The sequence below is a fragment of the Botrytis sinoallii genome (assembly GCF_014898435.1).
Source record: "Botrytis sinoallii strain Bc 23 chromosome Unknown BSIN_013, whole genome shotgun sequence".
In the NCBI taxonomy this organism is placed as follows: domain Eukaryota; kingdom Fungi; phylum Ascomycota; class Leotiomycetes; order Helotiales; family Sclerotiniaceae; genus Botrytis; species Botrytis sinoallii.
In genome coordinates this window covers 1,154,052-1,180,054 of record NW_024066040.1, presented here as the reverse complement: position 1 = coordinate 1,180,054, position 26,003 = coordinate 1,154,052, and the positions used below count along the sequence as shown (strand labels likewise).

Below are 26,003 nucleotides of genomic sequence, written 5' to 3'. Positions count from 1 at the left end.
CATGCATACTCGAGCATTCACCGCTTCACCCCAGGTTACATTCTGTTACATACACCACCTACCGATGCTGGGAATGGCGATATGAAATCGTCACTTTGACAAACGAATCGTGGTCAATCTGGCATGCATCAAACAAATATCGCACGACTGACTCAAGCCATTTCTTCACATCCCCACGTGCGATTTAAACGCAGGATTAATATCCTTCCATTCCATGTCTTTCTTCGTTTGAAGTAACGTTCCGTACGTATATGCCGTATACTAGGTGGGTATGTAAATTGAACAAGCGTCGCATCACACTAAACCCTTTTCAAATAAGCTTATCTCCTATTTCCTATCACCGGACTGGGCTGAATGGGGGAATGATTAATAAATTGCTGAGTCTTCGAGTGTTTGATCCACTCGAGCCACTTTGGCAATCCTTCAATCACTCAACGATACCTGCAGAAACCATTTCGCTCCTTTGGGAAATGTGTGGAGTCCAGGTTGTTGAGCTTGTTACGGGTCTGCATTCCCTCTTTCATCTCCATCCGCATCTCGCACAGATCTTATGATCTCATCTCGTTGCAAACGAAAACGCGGGAAACAATCCCAGCATGTCTAACAAATTTAGCAAACCCGGCAACTAGCAGTAGTCAGTAAGGTTAAACTGGCAGCTAGCAGCGGGATGGAATCTAGATCTGCCGCGCTCCCCCCTTTAGTTGCACCTGTCTTTGACTTTTCTTTCGATTCGTCCGAGATCTGAATTGGAACTAGTGTGCAGGTCTGGATTTGTTTGGCATGCTTATGGCAACGATTGGTATGCGCAAGGGAAAAATTCTGAACCAGGCAATTCCCCTAGGCTCGTCAAATTTAGGAAATAATCGGTCGTTTTGGGCATAAGTGCTGATGGTTTTTGGCCATTCAAACCCAGTGTGGGGTTCTGTTCAATTCTGGCTCGATTTCCCGTTTCCTGTCTGCGTCTGTGTACAACAGGACATGGGCTCTTTCGATTCGCAATGCGATTCATTGTCCATGTCATGGATTCTACGATCTTGACGGCTTGGCCTATGGCGCGGCGCGGATGGGACGGTACATGTGTGGCACAGACTGGAGGATGCTCGAGAAACTAGCTTTTGGGTACACACTGCACACTATGTATGGTCCCATCTCTACGGACGGACGGGAAGAGCCTGTGAATAGCCGGTTTTTAGTTTAGGGATAATAAATAGGTAATTTTAACATCATGTCAAGTCCTGCTTCTACTACAAACGCTTCCAAAAAATGGTATAGCAGATTTAATTATATCTACATCTCTGGGCTGAATATTGAAAACTTCATGTTGGAGTGGGATCGTCAAGAGAAAGGGGTTGGGTGTGTGAGCCTTGTTTGTCAATTGCGCGATAACCTTTAACCCATGACGCAGATCAGAACACGGGTACATCACGTGCAAGGGAATGGAAGGTATCATTTGGATTAGAACCATTTTGGAATGTATTTAGAATGTACAATGTATAATCGTATGACGGCCCGATGATCAAACTTTGCTGAGCCGAGACAAGGCGAAATCTCTTGTCATCGAATTCTCGGATCATCAGCTGGCTGATATATGATACATCGGTCGCTCCTCACAATCGTATGCTATCATATAACCAGGATGATGAAAATTCCTGACTCAAGTATCTCGCCTTAGTGAAATAAGGGGGTCCTTTCAGTATCCAATAAATTTCTCAGACCATCTAAAAAAAATGATATATTGTATGTAGCTTGCAAACAAACTCAGCTGCAACTTCACCGCGACCCCACAACCCGGTATCCATCAGATTCAGCCCCCGTGGAGCGTCGACACGAATAATATATTATCATTGGATTGCAATGCGTATGAAGCTTCACCCTCTAATTCCCAGTCTGCGTCGTTGATGAGGACTAGGATGCCGGGACGCCTAGGGACACGCAATATGTGGTTAGTATGGAATTTTAGTATGTTCTGGTGCATACGGGGAAGTGGCTTGGTACCGGGGATAGTTTTGAAACGGTGAAAGCTCAAAAGAAAGTCGACGGAAGGTGCAGATAATGGAAATTCAGATGAACATTAGGGGCATAGCATAACATGGTATCGACACCCAAGCCCAAGAGAATCCAAAAATACTTTCATCGAAACCAACCCATGGTAACACACTAGTGTCCTTCCCTTCCCATGCCTTTCGAGACATTGAGGAAATTGGAAAATAATAAACTTGCGACTCACACGTGATCGTCCAGAACAAACATGCCTTTTCTACTATCTTGCATGATTTCGTCGCACAGATAATTTACCAACCAGCCGACTGTAACGGGATCGCCCTTGGAATCTGTTTTGGGGATTGAGAGTTTGTGGGATCGTTGGTCGGAAAATAACATTTCGAGACCGCCACTGTTAGAGGGTTAGTTGGATTTGTTTTAGGGAGTGTTGGGGCGGAGCAGAGAGGCGTACGTAAATTCTACCACGATAGAGAGGGTGTCTGTCGCCATTTTGAAGTTATGTTGTGGACTTTTGAATTCTTGGAGGTTTTGATATTGAAGTGGTGGTTTGCGTCGGGGAAATTTTGGCAGCGGCAGAAATGCGACGCTTCACAGCCTCGCTTATTTTGGACTTGTAGCTTCAGACAGCAACGTTTATTCTTTGTGGAAACCTGAGTTTATGATGGAAAGAATTATAGAAGAATTGAATGCCCAGTTTTACAAGATGTATAAAATTAATTCTAAGTCTTACACTTCTTTTCATATCAATATCAAAGAGTTTCAATGAAATTTGGATATTTAACCGATTTTCAAAATGCATTGTGGTGATGTGACTCCAACCAAAAATTCCTGTAAAAATGGGTGAAAACAATTTTCACGACATCAACAAAATATCTCCAGAACAGCAATATTGAACCCACCACGAATTCACGACTTTATATGATATTGGCGTTCCACCTGGATATGATCCGAACGATTTTACGATAAATCTTATTTTCTTTCGTGAATGCGTTGATGAAACAATACTAAATATGATGGATAAAATTACTCCAGAATATCTTGCGGCAGGTGCCAATAGACATCCTTCTGCTGCCGATTGGGACGAGTCTGGACTTTTGGCCTATGGAACAGATAGGAATATCGCATTATGGTATCCCGAAGTAAGTTTTGACATGTCTTTGATGAAGATCCGGATCATGGAGATTTATGACTGGTCCCATGATGCCTATCAAGAGAAGATACTGATGATTTCTAGAGTGAAACTTCCAGAGGTGTTTTCGAAATTCTGAGTGGCCATACGGATACTGTTAATGTGGTAAAATTCATGCCGAAATCACATGGTCTCATACTCAGTGGATCTGTTGATAAGACGATCAGGATCTGGAAACGGGATGAAGTATCCAAGACTTTTACTTGTGTTCAAACTATTACCAATCATCAGAGCACAATCAATTGTATAGCTGTGACGGAAGGATCCAAAATCTTTGCTACCGGATCAGCAGATGCTATTGTCAATGTGTGGAAACTGGATGACAGCAGTGTTGCAAGTTTGCAGCAGTCTATCACGATTACTCCCCGATTATTCCCTTTGGCTTTGGCTTTGAGTCCTTTGACTGGAGCTTCAGATTCTTTGGTTCTTGCAGTTGCAGGTACTAAGGATATTATTCAACTTCATGTGCTTGATGCGCAGGCAGGGTCAGAATTCAAGTACAAAGCCACATTATCTGGACATGAAGGATGGATCAGATCATTAGAATTCACCAAAGAGAGCGATAGTCTCACGAGTGATTTACTACTCTCATCAGCTAGTCAGGATAAATACATCCGACTCTGGAGAATCCATCAAGGCAAAGAATTGCCAGCCGCAGCCACAGCAGCCGATCCAACATTCGGTGCATTTATGCCTGGAAAATCTCTATCCAACAAGGCTCATCGATTCCAAGCTCAAGAACTAGATTTCTCAGCTACATTCGAAGCTTTACTGCTCGGACACGAAGATTGGATCTACAGTACACGCTGGCTTTCTCCATCTTTGACCTCCAACCAAAAACCCCAACTCCTATCCGCATCAGCAGATAATTCTCTCGCCATCTGGGAACCCGACACCCACACCGGCGTCTGGGTAACCATCGCACGACTTGGCGAGATCAGTGCGGAAAAGGGTTCTACCACCGCCACCGGTAGCACCGGCGGTTTCTGGACCGGTCTCTGGTCTCCCACCGGCAACACCGTCGTTTCGCTCGGCCGAACGGGAAGTTGGCGTCTATGGAACCACGATACATCTTCCGATCGCTGGGCCCAAAATACTGCCATCACAGGCCATGTGAAACCTGTCATGGGAATCGCATGGTCGAAAGACGGAAGTTATTTACTCTCGACTAGCACGGATCAAACTACTCGCTTACACGCCCAGTGGAAGAGAGATGCACTAAGCAGTTGGCATGAGATGGCGAGACCGCAGATCCACGGCTATGATTTGAATTGTATCGATTCTCTCGGCGTCTCTCAATTCGTCTCCGGCGCCGATGAGAAACTCCTCCGAGTATTCAACGAACCCAGAGCCGTCGCCACGCTCCTCCACAAACTCTGCGGCATCGGCAACGAAAACCCCACCAACATGCCCGACGCAGCCAACATGCCCGTCCTCGGCCTCTCCAACAAAGCCATCGAAGCCATCACCGACGACCAAACCGTCTCACAACCCGACGACCGCGACCGCGACGCCATAGACCCCGCATCCATCGTGCACAAATCAACCCTCGATCTCTCCTCCCCTCCCCTCGAAGACCATCTCTCCCGACACACGCTCTGGCCCGAAACCGAAAAACTCTACGGCCACGGCTACGAAATCTCCGCGCTGGCCGCCTCCCACGATGGCTCGATCATCGCCACCGCCTGCAAAGCCAGCTCGATCGACCACGCCGTCATCCGACTCTTCGAAACGAAAGAATGGCATGAACTCAAACCTTCTCTCACCGCGCACTCTCTCACCGTCGCGCGTCTCCGCTTCTCAAGCGATGACAAGTATCTCCTCTCCGTCGGACGCGATCGTCAATGGGCGATCTTCAAACGCGATGATTCAGATCGAAATACCTATGCGTTGGCGGAGAGTAACCCGAAAGGCCACACGAGAATGATTCTTGATGCGGCGTGGGCGCCTTCTCCTTCTGGTAGCACATCCCCCGTCTTCGCAACCGCAGGACGCGATAAAAGCGTCAAGATCTGGGGCCGCGACGCAGAAGACAAATTCGTATGTAAAGCGACCATCGCATCCGAAGCGCCTGTTACCGCAATTGATTTCTGCGATGAGCTGGTGGGGGAAAGTACCGTGTATTTAGCTGTTGGGACTGAAGTTGGGAGATTCAAGGTTTATCGGGTGGAGATTGGAGATGAGATTACTGTTGCTGAGTTGGAGTTGGAGATTAGGTATGTGTTATTTTTCTTCCCTAATGATTCTCATCTTGATCTTGATCTTCCCTCAAACTTCTACTTTAATTCTTCTTTCCTCTTATTTAGATATACTAACTCGATGTCATAGCAATAACTACTACCCCTCCAAAGCCATCACCCAATTAGCATGGAAACCATCTTCAAAAGAAACATCAGAGAATAACACTTCAAGCATGGAACTTGCAATTGCAAGTGAAGATAGTTCTTTGAGGATTTATTCTCTATGTTGAATAATTCTAAGGGGTATCGTATGTTAAAGTACGCCTCCTGTGATACTTTTGTTGAACGCCAAACCTTTCTGCCCATACATAGATACATACAAAGTTAAAGGCGTTAAGGCACTCTAAAGAAAATAGACAAAATAAAAAATAAAAGTATGAAATATGAAACATCCCTTGGACCTGCTCTCTAGTTGAAGTCGAGTGCTGTGTTGTCCCATGTGTATATACGCGTTAAAGCGCTTCACCACATTATTCTCACTGGAATCCATCTAACCTTTTCCCTGTCCTCCTGCTCCCCGTCAATCCCCTCAGCTAAACCATCTTCTCACTTCCATAACCACCGACACCTGCCACCAAATAACTAGTGCCCGAACTGCCGGCGTTCTTCCTGGGTCCTCTCTCCTTCAAATCCTCTCCCAACCACTTAAGAACCAATTCTCCCAATCTCGAATTTCCACTACTATCTCCACTCATCTCCTTCTCAAACTTCTCTATGTTCCCCCACTCCTTCACTCGTCCAAGACTCATATGCACCAGATCCGTCGGCCATCCCGCCAAATTATCCAAAATATGCGTCGCATACACAATCGTACACTTTCTCTTCTCCGTCTCATCTCTCAGGAAATCCAAAAATCTCTTTCGACTCAAGAGATCCAAATCCACCGTAATCTCATCTAGTAGCAAAATTCTCCACGGTCTAATAAGTCCCATGGCAAGTTGTACTCTTCTTCTTTCTCCATCAGATACTTGATGCATGCGCCATTCCAAATCAATATCTAAAACCTGCACAAGCTCGTCTCTTCGCTCGGGATAGTGGTTTCCGCCCACGGAAGTGAGGAGTTCACGCACACCAATGTCGGTTCGTACGATGGGATTGAGTACCCATTCGAGGCCGAGATAGGTTACGCCGACGAGAGAGTCTTTGAAGGGATCGAGACCGGAGATGGAAATTGTAGAGGTGGGAGCAAGTCGTTTGCCGGAGAGGAGACGGAGGAGTGTGGTTTTGCCAGCTCCGTTTGCACCAATGAGTCTGAGAGGGAGGAGATTAGCTATGATTCACAAAGATGGAGGGTAAATTATGAGAATTGTGCGGAGAGATTGAGTGAAGGGATATCCATCTGCCAAAAGACAGCGCAGACCGGAATAATAAGCCAACATACAAAGTCCTCGAGCTAGGCGGCAAACTCAGCGTGATATCCGTAAGACCCAAAGTCGAATCCGGGAATTTATAGGTAAGGTTCTTGACTTCAATTGACGGGGCTGCCGTTTGATCATCTACTGAATTAACCATTTTTGCGTGCTTCGTTTCTATCTTGCTTCTTTCTTTTCTGGCGGAATTCGATTTCAACGATTGAGATTATGAGAGAAGGGAGAAAGAGATTGTCCGAAAACAAAGAAGAAAAAGTACAAGAGTAAAGTTTATATATGAATTTATTTGTAATTGTTTTAATGAGTTGATGGGATAGTGGGGTGATGTCCGACATATATCTTTTGGTGGATAGGAATCGATGACGCTATCTTATCTATAATTCGCAACGACAGGGATTATTTTATCGTGATTAGATAAGCAGATCCTGGAATAGCTTCATATTTTCGTATTCGTTTGGGGATGAGATTGACTTGGGATTTGATATTGATTTTACTATTCTCGTTTAGTCTCTAACTTTCTTTGTGGTGAATGATAATCCAGCTTCAATTGTGCTCTCATAGCAGATACTAAAAGTCTGGATCGTTCGTTCATGAAGTATAAGAAGAGCTTCGTCTCTAGGCATTATAATCAGTTCTTTTAATTTTCGTCTTCAAAAATACGCATATACACAGTATCAATTCATATTAAGTTAGTGCATCAACATGATAGCAGAAGGAACATGTTTGCATTTGTGCACGTGAATAAGACTTGAGTGTTTTTTTCAAACATTTTTGCATCCTTTCTCAAAATAACATCCTCATTTTCATCGTCTCTGCTCTATTCTGGCACTTCGCTTCCGATATCTGCCCAGAAATCACATCTCGCTCCCCTCCCCCCTTCCCAATCGTAAGCATTCACGATTGCTAAATCAGCTTCCAATCCTGACCCTGTATTTTCTGTCACATTCAAACTCAATCCATCTGCCGTTGTCCATACAACCTCTTTCGGTTGCCCTCCAGTCATATTCAGTTTTAACATCTGATATGCGCCATACCCATCAGTTTTCCATAGCGGCCATACGTCGGCTCCTGCTGCAGAAATATTATCTCCCGTCTGAGTTCCATTCCCAAGAGTGGTGATAGATGTAATGACATCATTAGGTAGTGTTGGATCGTTATAAATGATAAATCTCCCCCATATTTTTTCCACCGCAGTACGGAAGCCAGGAGATAGTGTTCCGAAGCCGATGTATTCACGGTTTACAGCATAATATGCATTTAAATCTCCTCCGTGCTGCGATGGAGGAACACTGAACTCGTATTTCCAGGCTTGGGGATATGCGGAGGCTAACCAGTAAGAGGGACAGACAAAGGTAGTTTCAGCATACAGGTTGTTGGCTCGTTGCTGTTGACCCATAGCGTAGACAGATTGGTTGAGAGCCGTGGGACCATGATTACCTGCTGATGCGAAGAGAGGACCTGGGATCGTTGGTGGGATGGAGTAGATTTTGAGGAGGCGATCGTAAGTTGAGTTAGATATTAGAGGAAAGAGGGATTGTGTGTAAGTGTTGAAAGCGGTAGTTGTGTTGATGTGTTGTGGGACGAATACAGGGCCTTCATTAGCATTGTTCTAGGAAAGGTTAGCTGCGCGTCCTATTTTTGAGGATATAGTTGAAAGGAATACTCACTCCGGATAACATTCTCACACCATTAACCTCGCCGGCTAATAGTTGCTCCGATGGTCTCTTTACTACAAATTCGCCATCTGTTACTGGCAAGAAAGCCCATTGTCCGTAACTCACGCTTGCAGAGATACATGCACTTGCATTCTGCAACGCAATCGTATCCGCACAGACCAGACAATCGAAAGCACTCCCATTACCCGTTCCACAGCCCACAGCTTCCACGAACTTTTTATAACTCTCCTCTGGTAACAATCCGTCATAATCATACTGCATTGGCAGATACGGACTTGCCACAATTCCATTATTGAACAAACTCGTCCCTAAACTTCCACCAAAAGCCATACTTTGTAACATTACCGCCCCGCCTCCTGCTGATTCTCCGGCAATAGTCACACGGGAAGGATCACCTCCGAATTTGGAAATGTAAGTTTGAACCCATTGAAGTGAGAAATTCATATCATAAAGAGCGGCGTTTGGGATACCGCCCGAGCCGACAAGTTCTGACGATGAAAGAAACCCAAAGGCTCCAAGCCGGTACTGGATCGCTACTAGAATAAAGGCGTTTGAGTTGGTGTTGGCCAATTCCGAAAAATCATTGTTACCGGAGCCGGTGCCGTAGCCTCCGCCATCTAAAGGGAGTTAACTTGGATCGTCGAAAGGGAAAGAAATGGACATAAACCATAGACTTACGAATCCAAACCATCACTGGAAGATTTGTCGCATTTGGTGAGGCCCACACGCTTAGGAATAGACAATCTTCATTCCCAAGACCTGATCTGGTAAAATTGTAATTTGCGGCCCTTGGATTGTTAGTATTTTGGAATATCAGGAACACTTGACTGATGCTTACATAGGAGCGTTGGGACTTTGGGGGCAGTGAGGAGGGTAGGCAGTTGCCTTTATCATCGAAGTTCTGTTCACTGCAGGAGATTGTGGTTTTTGCCAGCGCAGTGCTCCTGTTGGAGGTGCCGCATATCGAATCCTGGATCTGTGAGTTTCCTGCTTTTACGAACGATTGAATTGACGCGATACATACCCTTTGAAGATGTTGAGTTGTGATGTGGAATTGTAATATCCCTGATATACATTGTATCCGAGGTCAACTATTGGAGATGAGGTATTACTACTTTGACGTTCACCGAACTGCGATTTAGTAATTTCTACCGGCGAACATGTTATGATTGTTGCCGAAAATAGTAGAAGGAAATGAGAAAGCAGCATAATCACAAATTAACGTCCAATCGAGGATATTTTGATCGATCAGAATGAAAATGTCAAAATCATATTTACACGACCAGAATGGGACTGTTAAGGTGTCTTATGCCCATTTGCTTTGTAGTAGGGTTGAAATTCCCTCTGCTTGTCTCCCACCACCATTCTTATATGCATACTAAATGGGCAAGATGCAGCGATAGCTGTGTGTTATTATGATCATTACGAATCAGAAACTTTCTATCGCATGTAAGCGTACGGAAAATATCTTTTGCTAAATCGAATTTCGGGCTGGTATGTACCGATATATATCAAGAGCGGCAGAACTACTGCAGGTCTCACAACAATGCGGGGTAGTTGGGGTGTATCGGAGTGCGATGATCTACACTTGCATTTGTAACTGGTGATGACTTCATAGACACCATGAGAATCAAGTGAACCTTTGACATGAGCTGACAACAGGGAGAAGTGATGCTTAAACTCAATATGAGCATCTCCATTATTGGAACGCCGCTTGTGTCTATTGCTGGAATCTGCCTTTTCCGACCACTCCACCTCGGGTTGATGTGTGAAAAGTGTAAAATTCTTTGAAACAGAGCAGTGCAGTAATCGGCCATTTAAGACAACGATGGAAAGTCCGAAAGACCGATTCAAGATTATGGTTGAAGTTATTCTCGAGGAAAAAGATCCTTAGCACGACAGAGAAGTATTGTGGGTAGGTAGCGAGGTAGTCACACACGCTTACGTAACCTTAGCTTAGACTCGTGACCATCCTCTCGCGTGCAACTCAATTCCTATTCCTACACGCGCATACAACAGAACAAAAAAAAGTTGCAGATCAAGTAAACCTTATAGTAGTACTCTTTGGTTTTTCTATTAAAATCTATCAATTGAATCAGATGCTTCCCATCATTCAATTGGAGATCGACATTACAATCCTTCTTGGAAATCTTGATGGCTTAAGCTTAACCTCGTTCCGTCCTTGTGGAGACGCGTCATCGTCCTCGACATCTTGCAGGATGTCTTGCATTTGGCTCCAAAAATGGATCAAATTCCTCAAGGCAACAACAAAACAGGCTTTTTGCTCATAGCATACTTGTCGACGCTCGTATCGGCATATCTCGAGGTCAGATTATCCAGCGACCCAAAATATAGGTCCGAAAGACCTCAAGTCCAGTCAAAGAAGGCAATTCGCAAGATTGTCTTGCGCTCAAATCTGCAAGAAATCTAACATGCAAGTCTATTTTGACCAAGTCTAGTGACCAAGAGATAGAACAGCGATGATGGAAACACATCAACATTTAGCATTCCAACTCCATTTTCCACCAAAATTCCCCAGATATATTCCCTGAAGATTACTGGCAGAGCTGGAGTGTCCCAGTACCTAGCTTTGAGAGCCTTTGCGTTTGCCAAAGCGACTTGAGTCTTGATTTGGTTTAGTTGCGACGAGCTGAATTTCCAAAGCCAGATTTTCCCCAAAGTACTCATGGAAACGCTTGCATAATACGAATTCGATTGATTGTATTTAGGGTTGGCGATATCCTTGAGAAGGGCATCATAAAATACATCGCGGTTGGTAGTGTTCGAGATCAAGAGGTCAAATGGGGCATTTCCTGTAGCGACGACAATTATTGGGCGCCAGTTGATTTTTTCAGTCGAGTTACTCCAATTGGTGAGCCAACCGTTGGAACGAAGAGCTTCAAGTTCCTGGTTCACTATAGGCCATAGTTCAGACCCGTTGGACTTGAAATCTAAGACTAAAGTTAAAGTAGTATTGGGACTCGACTCGAATACGCCGTTAGGATTGCTGGAACCTCCGTCTGACTCTGTAGAATTATTGTTTTGATTCTCAAGGATGCTGAGGAGGGGCTTGATGTATAAATTCTGGAGCGTGCGATCATCTCTGAGCGATCTCAAAGAATGGCCAACTAACAAGCCATCGCTACCGGCTTTATTGTTTAGCCATATGTCTGCTTCTACTCCTGTACAACCTGCAGCGACAGCTTCGAAAAGAGGAACGGATCTCCAGTAGTCATTGTGAGAATGGCATGACAGCGGTACAATATCCTTTGTGAAATCTGGCTTCCAAGGTGCAAGGAGAGAAGATGGATCGCTGGGATCTTTCCACTGCTCAACCAAATAATTTATTCCGCTCGATGGCACATGAGGCATGTGGTGACGGGGAAGGGTCATAAGTAGCATAAGCCATAGCCTAAGGTTCTGGTTAGTTCGAAGAATTCCAGTAGTTACAAACACAAACAAGATTTGTGAGAGTACTGACAACATGGCAATACTGACAACATGGCAATACTGCCAAGAACTGATAGATAAAGCAATACCCAAAATCTACGTTTCCAGTTCCATGCCCCTTTCATTGGATTTGGAAGACCATCAACCGATCGATGGTAGATAGGTAGGCAACACCGCCTTTTATCAATACTGTCGCCCATATCGCTGATACTATGTTCAGAATGAGCGTAACTTGGTCGATTTAATAGTCGAAATGTCGAATTTGTTGTTCGGGGTTGCGTATTGCTTGTGAGAATACCCATTCTGAAGAGCGACTGTGCTGCAGCGCTATCTTATGAAATACAATAAGAAAGCCAATCCTCATGAATCACTACGATATATCGGAAGACGCATTAAATATTAAAGGAAAACATGCCAACATTCACTGAGGCTTTAGTATCAAGATACATAGCCCCTGAATCCTTCGCAGCGGTTATTGTCATCTTCGTCATACCGTATCGATAGTACGTATGGCTTGCTCTCATGCCTCATCTTTCTTCAACTGCATGGTGCTCGTTGATATACGCAGGCACAATAAATTCTTGAGCTTATCCGAAACAAGTTACTGAGTCTTGTGGGGGTGGTGATAGTCCTCGGAGTTTGACACCACGCAGAAGGCTTCTCAAGTTTCGTTCTCAAATTTCTTTACAGTGGCGCTGAATAGATGCAGAATTACACGTCAAGATTCAAGGCTCAAAGAGAGGATAATGCTCTACCCTAATTACTCAATTATGTCTATCGTTACACAAGTGAATGGGGTCGCGGGGAATCTACATTGAGTTCACTCGGGCTGCGCCGCTGTGTGATGAGAAACATGTCACAACAATTCACTCGGACTGCGCCATTGTGTGATGAGAAACATGTTACAACAGCGATATCATTGAATTTGACACATGCTTAGTAAAGTAATCAGTATACTATTTATATTGCAAAAACGTTCACCGGCAGACATTATGCTATCTATTCTCAGGAGGAAGCCATCTAGTGGTGGCATTTGCGGCGTGAGATAGCACTAGCAACTACCGAACATTTTGGGACAAAGCCGAGGCGGCACGGCAAGCCAGGAATCTTGAGCCAACACAACTATGTGGTGGCTCATGTTTATTAAAAGAGCATGTCAGCCTTCTAGCGAGTGGTGGGCCGCAAATTAGGCTTCGAGCTTACTGTGCCGCTTTCATCGATGCAATTGCGTTGTTTGAGATGCGTGCTCGCCAAAACGTCTCGTGTGCGTAGAGCCAATGAGAGTTATTCTCTGCTTACTTTCTACCGTCCACCAGGTGGTCGTTTCAAAACGATGGGATTATACGGCGTGCGCCGGGCGGTATAACTCGAATCAAATTGGCAAGCCACAAGGCTTATGTTTTATTTTCTAAATCCCCCCTTTGCTTTGCAGTTATGGGCTTAGCCAAACTTGTATCCATCTTACTGAGATTACTGATAAAATTTGGTCAAATAATACTGTTTGCTATAGTTACGTCGGTTTCCAGTTGTACAATGATGACGGAAGTTAGCAAATGATATATGCCCCAAACTTGAAGGTATTCTTGTATGGAATTATCTATGCGATTCCGTAACGGAATATCACGAGATAGAACATCAAATCCTATATCTGTATCCCTGTCTCAAAAAGATCGCGACTCATCACTCGCTAATACCACGACTCTCCGACGCCATTGGGATTTGTTTGGGCTGGTCTCTAGAATCGACACCTCATGACCTCAGAACACTTCTCACTCGTCACAACGCCAATGGAGTACCCTGGCAATTAGGCCGATGATTGTGAATGGTTGGTAGCTGCTTGGTAACTTGCAAATGCACGATTCTTGGGTAGTATTAGTGAGATACTTTCCTAGTAGATTTCAGCAAATGGAATCATCCGGGGGATTTTGCATCAATTCAATGTAGTGAGGCATTTTCAAGGTGTTAACGTCATATGTTCAGACCGAATGCTTCATCCATACTCCTGCAGATTAACTAATCCAAATGGTTGCTTGTACAATTTTCTGTTTGCAATGCTACAACTCGTATACAGCCCGCCGACACGTCTCCATGCTGTATAACTTTTGCTTAGCGTCAGAATCACCCCGTTTTTCTTTTAAAATTTGTAGTTACCTAGATTCCAGGAACCAAGGGCCCAACTTCGGTAGCCGGCTCGTATTTGGTTTCTCTAGTGCTATTTTAAAGTGGAGTAGGGGTGCTTACACCCCGCTTTTGCACCATTTTCGGATCCTCCCGAGAGGGGGGAGATACGTCGGCCTCGTGATGAATATACTGAGCAGTTCTGTTTTTTGTATATCGTTGCCTAGAAAAGATATCAACGCCAGAATTTCTTTTCTATTGGGGAAATAACACGAACTGGCTGGGGCTTTCCATGACGTATAATTGCAATGCGCCGTGTACACAGACTTAGCATTAGTGCGTGATATCTCGGATATCTTGAACCTTTGGGTACTATCACCACGAGCCCTTGGCTTTTATGGCTGCCTCTCCCCGATTCTCAATTATTAATCACTCAACTTGCATACAGCTAGAGGCACCGGGTCTGGAGTCTCGGAAGTCGTTAAATCCGAACTGTCAGATATATCTGAACTAATCATCGACATAGGCTACAGAACCGCAACATACAGATTCTGCTTCTCTGTCTACTTCAATCAAGGCAGCGATCTATTCAGCATCGACTACGGAAATAAGCAAGATGCTAATATCGATCTTCAGCACTTATGCCACTCGAGAATGAGCCAGCATATCGAACGTGTGACCTTCCCAGATTTCAATTACACGATGAGAGCCAGATTAGCATGCTTCGTGACAGAGGTCCATGATGAAGAGTTGGATGTACACCACTCTCCTGACATTGATGTCTGCAAGGAATATTTATGATAACCACGGATTCTATTGGCTATTAAAATCATTTGTTATGATCCCACTAAGGATGATACGAAGTGCGGAATTTGGATAGGGTGAAGTATAAACATTTTTTTATCTTGTTCTTTCAGTCAAAGATTAAGTCGGTGATATATGGGTGATATAAATCAACTAGAGGATTGTAGACTATACGCATAGCATGAGACTAAAATCGTGTTAGAGGGGGCTTCTTCTTCTTCTTTTAGCTATTTTGCCATGTGATTATACTGGGGTTTGCTTTTCACTCATTTGCTATATATTTCTGAGAAAATACAGAGGTATCTAAAATCATGCGGCTGTCGATGCTAATGATTCTCGACGTTAAACCATCATATCGGACCTTATCCTCCTAGATTTAAGCGAAAATCTGGTGCCTTTATCTGATTATCAGATTCTTGAATTAAAGGGGATGACACACTCACTGCTTAATGTGAAAGATATGATTGGTACTGAGCTCTCCGAAAATACAAGATATCTTGTTCGTTTCCTGCAACTCAATTCCTTATTTACCCTACCAGCGACGATTTGATTATGTAAGGTGACGTGACAAAATTAGGCGATACACTTCATGGCATCAGCCATCCTAATCTATCAATGTGATAAAAAAACCAAGCTCAGCACTTCATTTCCCGGTATTTAATCAGAACAAAATTCAACACAGATTTCCCAAATTTCCAAAACAACCTCATAAAACTCCATCAGGATGACTGAAAATATCCTCACCTTCTGCACTGCTGAAATCCCACCCGAAGTATGACTTCTTCCCTTTTTTCAAACCATCGCATTCGCTACCTACTTACTAACATTTTTCTAGCTAATTTCTCACTTCATCAAACTCTCCCAACGCACTCAAGAAAGTTCCAAAATCTGGTCTATCGTCCGCACACCCACCTCCCACCCCCTCGGCAAACGCACCCGCACCACCATCCTCCCATTCCCCACCGGCTTCCTAAACGCCTCCCTCTCCACGCTCTCCGAATTCGTGACTTCGGCTCCGCAAACCGATGGGTACCATTTCAGCCGCAACACATTCGCGGTACTGGATGCGCGGAGTATAGAAGATGAGACGGTGGTGTTGTGGAGTCGGCTGGACAGTATGCCGATGGAGGTAGTGGAGAGAGGGGGATGGGACGAGGGGAAGAAAACGACGGAGTGGAAGGATTATCGCGTCGAGTTTCGCAAGGCGTGTTGGGTGGCGGGGGTGTTGCAGACGAAACCGGGGTTGTTTGGGGAAATTGTGGAGAAGGGTCAGGGGACTAGCGTGGATGGGGAGGGGGTGCTAAAAGTGGATACCCCAATGAAGGAGTGCGATTTGGAGGAAGATGATGTTTCGACGGATGATGAAAGTTTGTAGAATAATGGGTGTGCGATGCGTTGTCAGTTTCCTCCTGCCTTGTTTTGATGGAGGTCCCAAGGTAACGTCGAACCTAGCCACTTTTGATCTAGCCACATCACGTGATGAATATGATGATTCTTGATTTCCTGTATCTTTTTCACATTGTTTGCAAGCAACTTATAGGTAAATAGCTGTTAATTATGGTTCATCATAACCAGAAGACTATCGTTTGCTCGCTAATGAAGCTCTGACTTTGGAGTAGTGACTCTGAGGGAGTATTTGGTAGCACAACCGGATTTCAACAAAATTGAGAAATGACTCGCCATTAAAGAATCCATATCCGATAGTCCCTTTAAATAGCTGTCTTATAAGTCTATTACTTCCATTTTTCACAAGTCTAAAGCTTGAAATCTATATTTAAATGACAAAGAGATAAGTTCGATCGTAGAACTTTGACCTGTTTGCTGTCCGCTTCCTCTTCTTGTATTTTGAATCTATTGAGTCACTTAAAGCTCAAGGATTAGAGCCTGATAGAAGTCTATTGCTACTTTCCCTTATAAGATTTTGTCACTCGAGCTGTTTTGAATTCATGAATAATGTGTAGTGATTAACATCGGATCAGATTTTTTGAGTAAATAAGAGATTCAAGAGTAGAATATTTAATAGTCCGTATTGTGATCCGACAAGAACGATTCTTAAACTCCAAACTTACTAGAACATTTAAGTTATTCATGATGTTGAACTCAATTAGAAGATCTCCAATTGTCTAATTGCGTTTAGATATGAAATCTTTGTATTGTTGAACTGCAGTTCGGACTGTTAAATACCCTGCTTTAACGCCAACCGAGATCATATCACAATACAAGAAGGAGTCAACAAACTTTGAGAGCCTCTTGTACCTCTGCAGCCAAGCCTTTGCGTATAAAAATGTGCTACATGGACACATCTTCATATCCCCGGACCACATGGAGAATGCCAATCATCCTTATGCTCCTCCAACCACTCAAGAAGACCCGGTATTTTATCCGCGTGTTTTTTAAGCTGGAAACAATTAGATAGTACTCAACAAATGAAACCGATTAGGAAGAGTACATACCCACGCAACAGCCTCTTGAACACATTCATACCGGAATACAGAAGATTGTTGGAGTATGTATTCTTTTCTTATGGCAACATTCTTATCTACATTCTCAATGCGATTACATCGATCACCTGTGAGAAAGCAACCAAGTTAGCTTCTTCAATTTGAAAAGTGGAGCGGGAAAAGATCAGAAAATCAGACTGTGGAGCTGCCTAGCTAGAGAATGGACAATACGAACGCATCTGGTCCCAGGCTATGTATCCTGGAGAATTAGTTGAGCCCTCGGGAGGTTCGACGTTTGATTCTAACCAATTCTCGCATTCTGCAACTAGTATGGATATCGAGATTAGCTTTTTGTTGCACATCTATATTCATCGTTTGTTTTAGAATTGTGGATTTTCTATACGATCTACGTAAAAGAAATCGAAGTCAAAAATACCCTTTTTGTTCGTAATAGGTTTATCCTCATCAAGTGGATCAGGATCATTGCCGACTAGTTGAAGCTCTGGGCATGGATTAGTGCTGCTTGGAGTTGCGCTACAGCTTGTAGTAGAAGTAGTTGAAGATTTGGTACTAGTGGTGATATCGGAGAAAGACACAGAGCTGAGAATAGTGGTATCTGATGGAAATTTGGTGGCTGAAAAGATGCTGGAAAAAGCTGAATCCGATTGATATCTATTTGATGAGGTGGAGCCTGACTCGAATATTTGTGAAGTAGATATGCTAATAAGACTTGAAGGGAACGCGGTGGATGTATGCAGAGTGCTTTCTGAGCTAGATAAGGTTGCTGAAGAGATAAGTGATGATATGATACCGCTCGTAGAGGTTCTGCTAGAAGCAGAGGTGCTCATTGACGAAAATCCAAAAGAATGTGTGCTTGAGGGGTATGCAGTTGTGGAAGAATTCTTGGAACTGTAAACTATTGATGTCGGAACAGAAATTAATGTTGTGACCGAATGTACTGATAATGTGGAGCTGGTACTACTGGCATGACCACACGCATTGAAGCCCACAAACACTTTGAGGTAAATTTGACCTTGATCTATATATCAAAGGCAGGGGCCAAATAATGCGGTTTGTCCTTATACTACCCATGGCCAAAGATCTGCAAGTAATGCCAAGCACCTACACTTCCCCTTACTTCCGCTTCGTTTTACCGTTGAAACATTGGGAAAGCAGCAAACTAGTTCTTGTCTTAAAATCGCCATTCTTAATGAAACCCAAGCCCCGGCCCTGCGTGCTTCTTAAGTCGATCCAGCTTTGCGCACCCATATCAGCCTTTTCTTCCATATAGTTTAGTACCAGTAAAAGGCACAACTTACGAATTTCTCGGTCACATTTCTATGTCCTTTCTTAGGTGGAGTGAGTGGATAAGGATCGGGAATGACAGGAGTATTTGGGTCAGTTGGAGGGGTACCTGGATTTGTTGGAGAGAGCGTTGTGTTACATATAGTTCATCAAAATTGCGTTACTATTTTTCGCACACTTACAAAGCTGGAACTATAAGTTTATGATTCTTAAGAATGTGTTTGGTAATACAATTAAAGATTATTAAGATTAAGGACTGATTGATTATGACGGAACTAGATTTGATAGTCACTTCGAATATCTCATCCCGTCTTTTTATTTTCGTTAGTTCATGACATGGAATTTGAGTATCAAACTAGTTTGAGCTACTGTCGGCTCTTTTTACTTCTCATCAACTCAGTTTGAACTATTATCAGATTAAGTTTGGACTACTGTCAACTTAGTTTCAACTACTGTCAAACTTCTTGTAACTAGGTAACAATATCATATCATTACAACTTAGAATGAATGACTATGAATCACAGATTCTAGACCAATACACCACATTACCCACTCAACCTTGTCTTCTCGTACCTACTATAAATATACCTCATCGCTCCCATTTTTTTGCAACACAACTTGATCTTCTCGACATCAAATCTGTCAGGCATTTCCAAATACATTCTCAATCTGTAATCAATTCATTACACTATATCTCTTCACACTATTCTCTCACATCTAGTAGACCTGGTAGACGACTCAGAACACACTCTCAGTCTATAATAAATTCCTTAGAGTTTACCTCAGACTATATTCTCTCACCATGGCAGAAAAACCCATCTTCAATCCCTCGACGATGCATTTTTAACAAAAAGAAATCTCCTCAAACCAGCTACACGCCGAAGAAGATTAGTATCATCATCCATTTCACAAGATGCATCACTCTCCTCATCCGGTTCCGGTTCCGGTTCATCAGAGGGAATCGACACGAAAGGCTTCACTATGATGCCCGAGTTTCTCGAGAGCCAGGAGACCATTGAATGGCTTGGTTGGACTCCCGATAAAGCTGCTGAAATATGGGACGCTTGGAAGATAACAAAATCAACAGAGGATCAGCAGGGAACAATCTTCGAGGTCGAGTTTATCAGCAAAGTTTTAGGATATATCCCTCGCCAGGTTCTCGAGGATAGCTCCAGCGACTGGGAGGAGCATATGAGGGTTTGGGGAATAAGTGAGGAGCTTATTGCTGCAATAATGGATGTCGAGTTTACGGACGTAAGATGCACAAAGTCAGCTCAGTATTGGGTAACCGAAACCATGGAAATAAGATACCTAAGTTTGGAAAGAATCAAGGAGGAAAGCGATCAGAGGACGATCAACAACCATACCATTAATCCTAGTGTTGCAAGTAGTGCGGTACCACGAAACACAAGAGTCCCGGGTCTTCAAACCTTGTTCAAAGCCATCTCGACAGAGAGGTTGAAATACAGGGATGGCAAGATTAATGTTGGCTCTCTAGTGAGTGAGGGAGCGACTGATTTTCGAGGCTACGGAGCGGCACTATATTTCGCACCTGACTATCAGGTTGCGGATCAGTATCGACAATACATCAGAAGACGAGCGGAAACAACACGTGCGCTAGTGATTCAATTGACCCTACCAAATTCATGGATAGAGGCACTCCCCCCCCCGTGTGATGGAATTCGGCGATCTTTGGAAAAGAGTGGTACATACCTGTCGCCAAGGCTACGATATGACCGGAGACATGAAATTTATTCACAATTTGCCCTCATCATCGCGCCAATTGCGCACTCGCCCAACAAGGCTATTGCCAGACTGGAAAATGGGAGGAAGTGGGCATTCGGCACGTCTTGAAAATTCCTGGGCAGGAGAATTTCCCTGTGCAATACGTGTTTCAAGGAGACGACAACTTGGAAGAGATCGGGCTAATAGGCGACCTAAAAGTGGTGGCATAATGTATAGCTTGGATCCCGTTCAATAAATCGAGCTTCGATGAGTAGATTCATTACGTAAATCAAACGGACATTGATTTACATAGGTTTGGCATTCAAGAATCTAGCCTTGGTTTCGATGTAATTAGCTTTCGTGGAATACTATTGAAAATTAAATCACTTTAGAGACTTGCGATATTATTGAAAGGAGCTGAGAAGAGAAGTATGAATGCTTGGAAGCCGTTGTTCAACAAAGCTAAATACTTTTTATATTAAAAGGTGTCGTCGTGGTGTTGGTGCCAAAAATGTAGAGTCTATTTTATCATCAGCCTCCATATCTGGAAAGAATCTGGGTCCAGCCATGTCTTAAAATACCTTCATGTTTTTCGAAGGTCTAGATTTGAGGAAGGGGCCGCAAATTGTGCTCCCGAAAAGTTAATAGCTATATAAGGTAACAAATATCGTGAATATGACTTGAGTAGGGGAATTCACAGAAGGAACACCAACACCCCCAAAGTCTGGTGCTGTTTGACTTCAGTAGGACTTCTCCTAACTTCACGTTGCGATGGCCTGCAAAAGGGCGTAACTTAAAATATATCGGTTCTTTCTCCTAAACAAAACCCGTTGTTATCATCTAGGACTTGGTTCACCAAAGGTCAGAATTACTCCCATCATCGCGTAGGAATATGCATGTTGAAGCAGTCAAAGCTTTCTATTAATACCACATAACTGTATAATTTTGACCACCCTAGAGACACGAAGTAAGTAGCAAGACCTCAAATTCATTTCTCGCAGTTGAACTGTGGAATGAGCCTATTCCCTGAAGAATTTTCAATCTTCGAGAGTCACAGTATATTTTGACCAAGGCCAATGGAGATGGACGCTGCGAGCACAATTTGGGAATGTAGATCGTTAAAAAATCGAGAATAATAGTAATATATCATAAGTCGTGAGTGATTGAGACCGGTAGAATGGGTAAAGACAGATGAATTTCGAGCACGCCAAACGAATGTCAAATGTGCCAAAGATAAGCAGACTTCCTCTTTAGATCCCATCTGAATACATCCAAAAATGACCATTCCATAATTCCTTGTTCGAAAAAAAAGTAAGATGTAAACTTTTCCCATGTTTTATCAAATCACAAATGACGTTCATCAAGCCATTCCTGAAGTCCATCAAAAATAGGCGCGAACAATTTGAGCTGTAATTAAAGCAAACTCATTAGTATCATATTTCATTACTCATCAACAACAGGTAAACTTACAATAGCAACTAAATCCTTGAAATCTTGACACTTAGTAAGACCGTCTTCGATTGCTTTATCTATTACTGGCTTTGCCTTCTCTATCGCATCATATATGCGGATGAGCTTTCTTAGTTTCTCGACTGTTACATGTAATGATGATTAACTTTGTTCAGTAATCTGGTAGGAGAAAGAAAGCTATAAGCTGAACTCACTTTGGTCTGGTGTGAGCTTGGGAGGGTCAGCACGTTTCCCCATGCGATAACTGCCATAGCTTGGTATGTCTGTAGGAACAGTAGTGGGTTCCGTCCAGGTGAAAGTTGGAGATACGCAGGTGCTTGATGATGAAGATGTGGTGGTTGTGGGGTATACATAAGTAGTGGGTTCGGTTGTAGTTGGAACTCCGCTAGTGGGTAGTATATAAGTCGTTTGTTCTGTGGAAGTTGACTTGCTCGTTGGATAAGAGGGATATGTGTCATAAGTAGGTGATGGGAGTGAAAGTAGAGGTTAACACACTGCTAATACCCTCGTAGTAGAAGGTATCACAGAGGGTAATGCGGAAAAGCACCGCGAGGACAGCAGTGTAGAAGTGAGAATGCATTTTTGTTCAAGTGATCTACAGAAGAAATAGGTATTTGAGAGAGATGATATAAGTGCCTGTTGACAACAATGTCAAAATCGATGTTTACTAGAAATCCAAGATTCAAGTGGTTTATATAGATTGACTCTCCTATCATCACTACCGTCACGACTTCACCGCTCCCAATTGTTTTAATTCATGCTGCAGCCGATGAGCCACCTGAGAATAGGCGTACACAATCCATCATGTCGTGACTTGATCACAACTCACCCCTTTCTATCCAACTGAACTCTTACCTTGAAAGCATGAATTTCAATCCAACGATTCCGAAATCATCGTGTTTCCAAGAATTTTCTATGCAAAGTATCGGAGTCGTAACTCGAAAGCCGAGAACACCAAGAGAGAAACTACGAGCGGGGAAACCTACTACCGCTTCCGCCACCTCGGAACTACCCTTATGCCACAAGACAACAATTACATCCCTTACTTTCATTAAGCCACCCCGCAGTCGCCATCACTCGCACTCGCTTGGTGGTCTTGAAGGATGTCTAAGACAGCCACCCAAGAGACGGAGAAGATCCGAAAGAAACAGACTATGTCACTTCGAGCTCTCACCAAGAACAGCGAAATTTCAATGCTAATTCAAACAAATCCCGATAGAATTATTCATAAACTCATCACAGATCTTCGAGTGAAACATTTCGAACCCCCAGAATAAGTATCCGTCTCTCTCTCTCAAAAAAAAAGAACATCTCTAGAACAACGAACTGTAGCAGAGAACAATCATGTAGAAGTGCTAGGCACTTGGCCGTCAACATCTGGTATACCCCTGCTGGCATACCAATCAACATCACTTGCGGAAATCCAATACAAGCGACAACAAAAGAATGGCGCATCAGGCACCGGCTGTAAAATTCGATTAGCGGCAATTTCCAGCGGATGCCAAACCAACTTCCCCGAAGCAAGACATTATATTCCAAGCATTCCAACACCGTGTGTGCTCTACTTGGCGGAGAATTACTCAAACGGCATTTACCCATGCAGCCTTGTACCAGGAGAACTAGGGTTGACACTGTAAGTCTATGGTGTGCAAGCTTTTCACAGAATATAGATGGCTCTACGGCGGGTCAAGTTCATGATGCTGAGGTTGGTGATTCCCAGTTGGGAAAAGTACTCCTGAATTGTTCTTTCCGCCAGTGTCCTGCCCTGGTATGTTTGAAGTAGTAACTAATAATATATACCATATATTCATTATACACATGAACCGACCCTTTTTACTAGGTCATCACTTTCTTTTCGTTGCTCCGCCTTTCTTAGAACTTCCTGTAGCTTTGCCAATTACTGCATCTGCCTTGTTCTCGGCGATCTTGGCACCTTCAAGCCCCTCCTTGACGGTCGCATCAGCGCCCGGGATACTCTTCAAAGGTTGATTCGCAATCTTCTCCTCAACCTCTTCATCGTCACCTCCTTGTCCAAATTCATTGACTCTGGTGTAGTCAACCTTATACTTCCAGCTTTGATAAAGGTAAATGAAAAAGATGACATCCATCTCTGAGTGTTTGCCAAACGATGTAGTGTTGGCATCTTACTAGTGAATGCAAGAGATCGTCGATGAATGTATTCAAGAACTTGTACATCATCGCTCTACCTGGCATATGTGCAACACTCTTGAGTCGGTAGTTGATGTACAATGAAGGGACCATCATCAAGAATCCGTATGCGTAGACAGATCCGACAAGAGTTGCGATTACGAAAGAATACCAAGATTTGTGACTTTCGTATTTCAAGGAGTATGCTCCATAGGCGATAAGAAGTGGAACAGCAATCATGTACATATACTTGAAAGCAACTGCATCGTACTCCTTGGTCTTTTCTTCCGTCTCGGAGAGGACATGTTTATCTTCAAAAGCGATGCGGTATGGTATGATCGAATTTGGTGCATCGCGAATACGAACATTGACCACCGTGGTGATCTTCCAGAACTCGAGTACAATCCCCATTCCTTGAGTGAACAAAATCATCCAACCTACAAAATGTGAGTACTTATATCTATGAACATGGGGCTGAGATATGAACTTACTAGTGTTCTCATTGTTGTCCATCAAGTACAAGAAAATAACACCTTGCATGAAGACGTTTCCGAGGATCGATCTAACTGAAATTCCAACATTGTTCTTCTTGTTTCGGTAATGGCTGATGTCGGATTTGAAGGCCATCATCTCGAAGATCATGTGGAAAATACTAACGATGACCGTGGTGGCCAAAAGATATATATTGGTATCTAATAAAACTTCCTTGATCATCTCAAACTCACTACCGTCTCCGCCACCGGGTGGTGCTTGTCCTTGAGCAGCATTTCTGGCGGTCTGTTTCGCACCTTCGTCCATACTTGCCATCAAGGTAAATTTCCAATTGGCAAAGTCTTGCAGGTCAATATGAATGGGAAGTCTGGTGACGGTTGAATTGAGTACTGTCATGTGAGTCTTCAATTGCCAAAAGGTGTTGACGAAGAGTAGTGGATAGTACCATCCATTGAGTCCGGTGCCATCTCTAGCTCCACTTGCCTCCAAATGAACATATTGACGAACAGCAGGATGTAAAGATGGAAAGTCCATGACGCCAGAATCTGGAATGAAGGACATTGTAAAGTTAGGATGATAGTGAGATTTGATTACAGGCCCAGTAGGAATTTCCTCTTCAGGCTAATCAATCGTTAGTGGAATCTTTTGAAATTGGACCTAACAAACTCACCTCATCCGTCTCTTCAGCAGCTGCCAAAAGATTTTTGGTCTTTCTGATTTTCTTTTGCGCAATGTATTGGGTGAGAGGATGCACAAAGTGAAATGCCCTTGTAGGATCATAGCCGGGTGTAGCAGGATCCAGTTTACTTCCAGAAATTCCAATATAGAAGTGACCCCAAAGTGTACCATTATTCTGCACCTCAGATGGAACATCGAAGCTCGCATCAATCGATCGGTGTTGGTTGTAATCTCCAAATGCGAATCCAGTCTCATCCAGTACGATTCTCTCCTTTGGTACTTTTGCAATAGGTTCCGCTACAAAAGTGGGGGAAACAACAATAGTGATGTCGAGAGGACTATCCGTAGGCCACATCGGTGCAATTCTCTGAGGAATGGGACTCCATACTGCTCCTTCATCTAATTTGTCTGGTCGCGCAAGATATGGGGGGATTTCACCATTGTTTGCTGGGACATTCATAACTACTCCAGATGCATCAGTTTGTAGCAGTAGTCCGCAGGTCCTTTATTTCCAGTAATTTGCTTCATCAAGAATTGCATGCCAACGAAAATGGCGATGCCTTGCACAGCGGATTTGATCATAGGCTGTTCATGACATTGTCAGTAAATTTTATCGGGCAGCTCTAGGAGGGACTCACACTCATACCGCCTTCTTGGGCTTGCGCACCCGCAGCTGGAGGAGCTGTTCCGGCCGGCATATTGAAGATGATAAGACTTCTTCAATTATTTGTTGAGGTATAAGAGTCAACAGGTACGTTGTCTAGATGTAAATAATTATGGAAAGCTTACGGCACAATAATAAGCTAAGGCGACGGAATAATTGTGGTGCCGATCACCGAGAAGCGACCCCGAACTATACGTTTAAGAACGTGACATGATAGTAAGTATTACTTCAA

General features: G+C 43.5%; 11 protein-coding genes across 11 annotated transcripts; 4 read left to right on the top strand and 7 right to left on the bottom strand.

The window, feature by feature from the left end:
• Positions 1–1,804: 1,804 nt before the first annotated feature.
• Positions 1,805–2,490, bottom strand: EAF02_007717 (uncharacterized protein; the record flags this gene model as incomplete). The annotated part of the gene is made up of 3 exons (XM_038903765.1): positions 1,805–1,922; positions 2,228–2,392; positions 2,453–2,490. 3 exons carry the CDS (start codon positions 2,488–2,490, stop codon positions 1,805–1,807), a joined length of 321 nt encoding a protein of 106 aa, XP_038756579.1.
• A 521-nt stretch (positions 2,491–3,011) lies between these two features.
• On the top strand, positions 3,012–5,660 carry EAF02_007716 (uncharacterized protein; the record flags this gene model as incomplete). Its single annotated transcript, XM_038903764.1, has 3 exons — positions 3,012–3,140; positions 3,236–5,406; positions 5,519–5,660. 3 exons carry the CDS (start codon positions 3,012–3,014, stop codon positions 5,658–5,660), a joined length of 2,442 nt encoding a protein of 813 aa, XP_038756578.1.
• Positions 5,661–5,963: 303 nt separating this feature from the next.
• EAF02_007715 (uncharacterized protein) lies at positions 5,964–6,942 on the bottom strand (the record flags this gene model as incomplete). The annotated part of the gene is made up of 2 exons (XM_038903763.1): positions 5,964–6,681; positions 6,812–6,942. 2 exons carry the CDS (start codon positions 6,940–6,942, stop codon positions 5,964–5,966), a joined length of 849 nt encoding a protein of 282 aa, XP_038756577.1.
• Positions 6,943–7,617: 675 nt separating this feature from the next.
• On the bottom strand, positions 7,618–9,685 carry EAF02_007714 (uncharacterized protein; the record flags this gene model as incomplete). The annotated part of the gene is made up of 5 exons (XM_038903762.1): positions 7,618–8,409; positions 8,468–9,093; positions 9,155–9,264; positions 9,315–9,446; positions 9,501–9,685. 5 exons carry the CDS (start codon positions 9,683–9,685, stop codon positions 7,618–7,620), a joined length of 1,845 nt encoding a protein of 614 aa, XP_038756576.1.
• Positions 9,686–10,903: 1,218 nt separating this feature from the next.
• EAF02_007713 (uncharacterized protein) lies at positions 10,904–12,228 on the bottom strand (the record flags this gene model as incomplete). Its single annotated transcript, XM_038903761.1, has 2 exons — positions 10,904–11,888; positions 11,975–12,228. The coding sequence occupies 2 exons, from the start codon at positions 12,226–12,228 to the stop codon at positions 10,904–10,906; spliced, it is 1,239 nt and encodes a 412-aa protein (XP_038756575.1).
• Positions 12,229–14,352: 2,124 nt separating this feature from the next.
• On the top strand, positions 14,353–14,845 carry EAF02_007712 (uncharacterized protein; the record flags this gene model as incomplete). Its single annotated transcript, XM_038903760.1, has 2 exons — positions 14,353–14,380; positions 14,493–14,845. 2 exons carry the CDS (start codon positions 14,353–14,355, stop codon positions 14,843–14,845), a joined length of 381 nt encoding a protein of 126 aa, XP_038756574.1.
• A 727-nt stretch (positions 14,846–15,572) lies between these two features.
• EAF02_007711 (uncharacterized protein) lies at positions 15,573–16,223 on the top strand (the record flags this gene model as incomplete). Its single annotated transcript, XM_038903759.1, has 2 exons — positions 15,573–15,620; positions 15,684–16,223. 2 exons carry the CDS (start codon positions 15,573–15,575, stop codon positions 16,221–16,223), a joined length of 588 nt encoding a protein of 195 aa, XP_038756573.1.
• A 930-nt stretch (positions 16,224–17,153) lies between these two features.
• EAF02_007710 (uncharacterized protein) lies at positions 17,154–18,137 on the bottom strand (the record flags this gene model as incomplete). The annotated part of the gene is made up of 4 exons (XM_038903758.1): positions 17,154–17,246; positions 17,302–17,417; positions 17,525–17,614; positions 17,726–18,137. The coding sequence occupies 4 exons, from the start codon at positions 18,135–18,137 to the stop codon at positions 17,154–17,156; spliced, it is 711 nt and encodes a 236-aa protein (XP_038756572.1).
• Positions 18,138–19,575: 1,438 nt separating this feature from the next.
• On the top strand, positions 19,576–20,448 carry EAF02_007709 (uncharacterized protein; the record flags this gene model as incomplete). The annotated part of the gene is made up of 1 exon (XM_038903757.1): positions 19,576–20,448. One exon carries the CDS (start codon positions 19,576–19,578, stop codon positions 20,446–20,448), a length of 873 nt encoding a protein of 290 aa, XP_038756571.1.
• A 1,215-nt stretch (positions 20,449–21,663) lies between these two features.
• EAF02_007708 (uncharacterized protein) lies at positions 21,664–22,369 on the bottom strand (the record flags this gene model as incomplete). Its single annotated transcript, XM_038903756.1, has 4 exons — positions 21,664–21,726; positions 21,790–21,911; positions 21,984–22,202; positions 22,285–22,369. The coding sequence occupies 4 exons, from the start codon at positions 22,367–22,369 to the stop codon at positions 21,664–21,666; spliced, it is 489 nt and encodes a 162-aa protein (XP_038756570.1).
• Positions 22,370–23,633: 1,264 nt separating this feature from the next.
• EAF02_007707 (uncharacterized protein) lies at positions 23,634–25,805 on the bottom strand (the record flags this gene model as incomplete). Its single annotated transcript, XM_038903755.1, has 6 exons — positions 23,634–23,849; positions 23,938–24,374; positions 24,429–25,050; positions 25,100–25,569; positions 25,675–25,692; positions 25,754–25,805. 6 exons carry the CDS (start codon positions 25,803–25,805, stop codon positions 23,634–23,636), a joined length of 1,815 nt encoding a protein of 604 aa, XP_038756569.1.
• Positions 25,806–26,003: the final 198 nt, after the last annotated feature.